Raw genomic sequence first — 3,076 nt, 5'->3', positions numbered from 1 at the left:
ATCGCTGCCGTCGGGGGGAGCGGAAAGGTTGAAGGCGCGGGGCCGCCCCCGCTGCTCCCCTTTGTTCTGCCCTCGCTCCACCGAGCGGTGCCGGCCCGCGGGTGTCGGTCTCCACCCACCACCTCCGTTTTTCCAGGCGCGTCCCCCACCGTGCCCTTACGCGGATAAGCAGGTGCACGGTGTAGCTCCCTGGGTGATGCCCTGCGGATGAGGATGGGGTAGAGATGGAGGTTCGAGCATCTCACGTCTTTCGTGGCATCTGTCCCCAGCCCTGAAATCCTCCTGTATAGATAGAAGGGGCTCAAGCTACCCCAGCGCCTGTTGGTCTTACGTGGCATGTGAATGGGAGTGCTTCTCGCTTCCCTTTTCCGCAGCCCCTTCTGTTTTGTCCTCCTCGTTACCCAACAGTGCTGTGTGTTCCCCCTGATTCCAGAACCCAGTGTCCATCGCAGTTCTCAGCATGGGATTGACCTCAGATCGAGGCCGTGCTCCGTGCTCACGGCTGGGGATAGGTGGTGGGACCGGGACTTTTCCAGAGGGCATACGGGGCTGTGAGGAAAAGATGTGTTTTAAATCCCCCCTGGGGGCTCTCTGTGCCCCCCACAGGTACAGCCTGTACGCCCGCACACGCCTCGGCTTCCTCTTCTACAAGCGACAGGTGAAGAAAGCCCGCGAGCGCTTCCCCCACGGCCACTCGGTGTCCCAACCCATGGGCTTCCATGGTGAGTTCTGAGCTTCATCCCCATTTTGGGCAGGGGGCTTTAGCCTTGCTCCCATTGTACCCTGATCTCTGTCTGTCCATCTGTCCTTTTCAGGGGTGAAAATCGTGCCTATCCCCGTGCTCTCCAATAACTACAGCTACCTGGTCATCGACACAGACTCTGGCCGTGCAGCCGTGGTCGACCCCTCTGACCCGCTGGCTGTGCAGGTGGGATTCCCCCTTCCCCTCCCAGTGCTGTACTGTGGTGTCCTGGGAGTGGGGAGCATCCCCTAATCTGTAACCCACAGTACACAGGGCAGGGTGACAGGGAGCAGTGTTCCTCCCATACACGTGTACCCAAATTTCTGTCCTGCCAGGCTGCCATTGAAGAGGAGGGGGTGGTGCTGGAGGCTATACTCTGTACGCACAAACACTGGTAAGGAGGTATTGAGGGGTTGGAGAGTGATTAGGGATGCTGGGGATGCTTGTTGGGATCCCAGAGCAAAGCCTGCTACTGTGGGGGTGGGGCAGCTGGGGTTGGCAGCCTGTGAGCCCCCTAAGGTTGCTGAGATGGTGTGCCCCATACCTAACCCGTCCTGGGGATGCACTGACCTGCTCACCTGCAGGGACCACAGCGGAGGGAACGCGGCGCTGCTCCAGCAGCACAGCTCCTGCAAGGTGTATGGCAGTGCCGTCGATGCCATCCCCGAGCTCACCCAGTAAGTGCTGCAGTCATCCTCCCATCTATCTGGGTCACCCTCCCCCCACGCTAGCACCCTGGCATGCTATGAACCCTGTGGGGGCTGTTTTGGGAGTGCTGGGTATTTTGGGATGTGACCGTGCCCCCTCTCCCTGCCGGCACAGCCCCGTTGGGGACAGGGAGAAGCTGAGCGTGGGCTGCCTGACTTTTGAGGCACTGGCCACACCAGGCCACACTGTGGGACACATGGCCTTTGTGCTGGATGCAGGGCCCTTCGGGGGCCCCCCCTGCCTGTTCTCCGGGGACCTGCTCTTCCTGGCCGGCTGCGGTGAGTGCAGCGGTCCCACGCTGTCTAAATGTTGGGCATTGGAGTCCTGAAGGACTGCGGGAGGGGACACCCCAATTGAACCTCCCTCCCCCAGTGATGGTGGCTGTGTGTTTGGCTGCAGGAAGACTGTTTGAGGGCTCCCCTGAAACCATGCTGGCCTCCCTGGATGCAGCCGTGGGCTTGGGAGAGGACACGCTGCTGTGGCCAGGTGAGCATCCCCTACCCTAAAACCCCCAGATTGCCCCTTACCATCACTATGGGGTGATGCTGAGGTGCTGCCCCCAGGCCACGAGTATGCACTGGAGTGCCTGAGCTTTGCCCGCCTGCTGGAGCTGGACAACCCCGCGCTGGAGCAGAAGCTGCTCTGGGCCACTCAGCAGCGGCAGGAGAAGAGGAGCACGGTGAGAATCCTCCTCCCACGGCCCTATTTGTGACTGTGGGGAGGATGATGTGGCTGAGCGCCGTCCTCCACCCCGCAGTGCCCCTCGACGCTGGGTGAGGAGCGGACCTACAACCCCTTCCTGCGCACGCACCGCCGGGAGCTGCACGAGGCGCTGGGGCTGCAGCGGGGCAGCGGGGAGCACCACGATGCCTTCCGGGCCCGCGTCCTGCGGGAGGTGCGCAGGAGGAAGGATCTCTACAAGGCCACCTAGTGACCATTCCCACCTCGTGATCACACCTCTGGATGTGGGGGGCTTCTGGACTGTGTGATTTCTGCTGTGAATTGCCCTCCTCCTTAGTCCTGCTGAGAGATACAGGGAAAGGATGGACCCCCCCCATACACACACCCCATGTATGCACCTCATAGGTGGTCCCTCCCATACGATCCCTTCTCTGGGGGTCTGCGGCCCCCCTGCCCCACTTCTGGGGCTGTAGGAACAGCATTAAGGGCTCTCCTTATTTCCCTCCCCCTGTTTTATGGGAGATCCCAATTCACCCCCAGCGCTCAGGGAATCCCCCGTCCCCCTCATTACTGTGTCTCCCTTTGGGGGTGGAGGGGCATGGAGGAAGCCTGGGTTCCCAGCATTGCCCTGGGGCTCCCCCGTGTCCTTATCCACCTCCCGTACACTGGGATGGGGGGCACAGTGCTGGGCTGGAAACCCCTGTACACCCCCCAAATAAAAGTCTGAATCGGATTTGTTCCCACTCAACCACTTTTTTCTGTATCTGGGGGAGTACCCCTTTGCCCCCACCTCCCAAAAAAACTATTCATTGCTGTGAGGTTGCGAGGTTGCGGCCCCTTTAAGAGGTGGGGATGGGCCGTTCCTATGCCAACGGCTGCCAGCGTTGTAAGGGGAGAGGGGGAAGCTCGGGTCGGCGGGTACAGTCTGAGGCTGGCGGGAGGAGG

At 61.2% G+C, this 3,076-nt stretch overlaps 1 protein-coding gene across 1 annotated transcript; it reads left to right on the top strand.

The window, feature by feature from the left end:
* The first annotated feature begins 93 nt into the window (after positions 1–93).
* On the top strand, positions 94–2,864 carry LOC104911679 (probable hydrolase PNKD). The gene is made up of 8 exons (XM_031554194.1): positions 94–722; positions 816–928; positions 1,078–1,136; positions 1,327–1,419; positions 1,565–1,728; positions 1,850–1,936; positions 2,014–2,129; positions 2,208–2,864. The coding sequence occupies exons 1-8, from the start codon at positions 461–463 to the stop codon at positions 2,379–2,381; spliced, it is 1,068 nt and encodes a 355-aa protein (XP_031410054.1). The 5' UTR covers positions 94–460; the 3' UTR covers positions 2,382–2,864.
* Positions 2,865–3,076: the final 212 nt, after the last annotated feature.

The sequence above is a fragment of the Meleagris gallopavo genome, chromosome 7 (genome assembly GCF_000146605.3).
Source record: "Meleagris gallopavo isolate NT-WF06-2002-E0010 breed Aviagen turkey brand Nicholas breeding stock chromosome 7, Turkey_5.1, whole genome shotgun sequence".
In the NCBI taxonomy this organism is placed as follows: domain Eukaryota; kingdom Metazoa; phylum Chordata; class Aves; order Galliformes; family Phasianidae; genus Meleagris; species Meleagris gallopavo.
The sequence above is the reverse complement of the archived record's forward strand: the minus strand, read 5'-3'. Positions and strand labels throughout refer to the sequence as shown.

What these genes read in the sequence shown, in the direction of transcription:
- LOC104911679 (XM_031554194.1), top strand. Translation starts at nt 461, where the DNA reads ATGGGATTGACCTCAGATCGAGGCCGTGCTCCGTGCTCACGGCTGGGG. An exon ending in GCTCTTCCTGGCCGGCTGCG is followed by an intron (nt 1,729 to 1,849) that starts GTGAGTGCAGCG and finishes GTTTGGCTGCAG; the next exon opens with GAAGACTGTTTGAGGGCTCC. An exon ending in GGACACGCTGCTGTGGCCAG is followed by an intron (nt 1,937 to 2,013) that starts GTGAGCATCCCC and finishes TGCTGCCCCCAG; the next exon opens with GCCACGAGTATGCACTGGAG.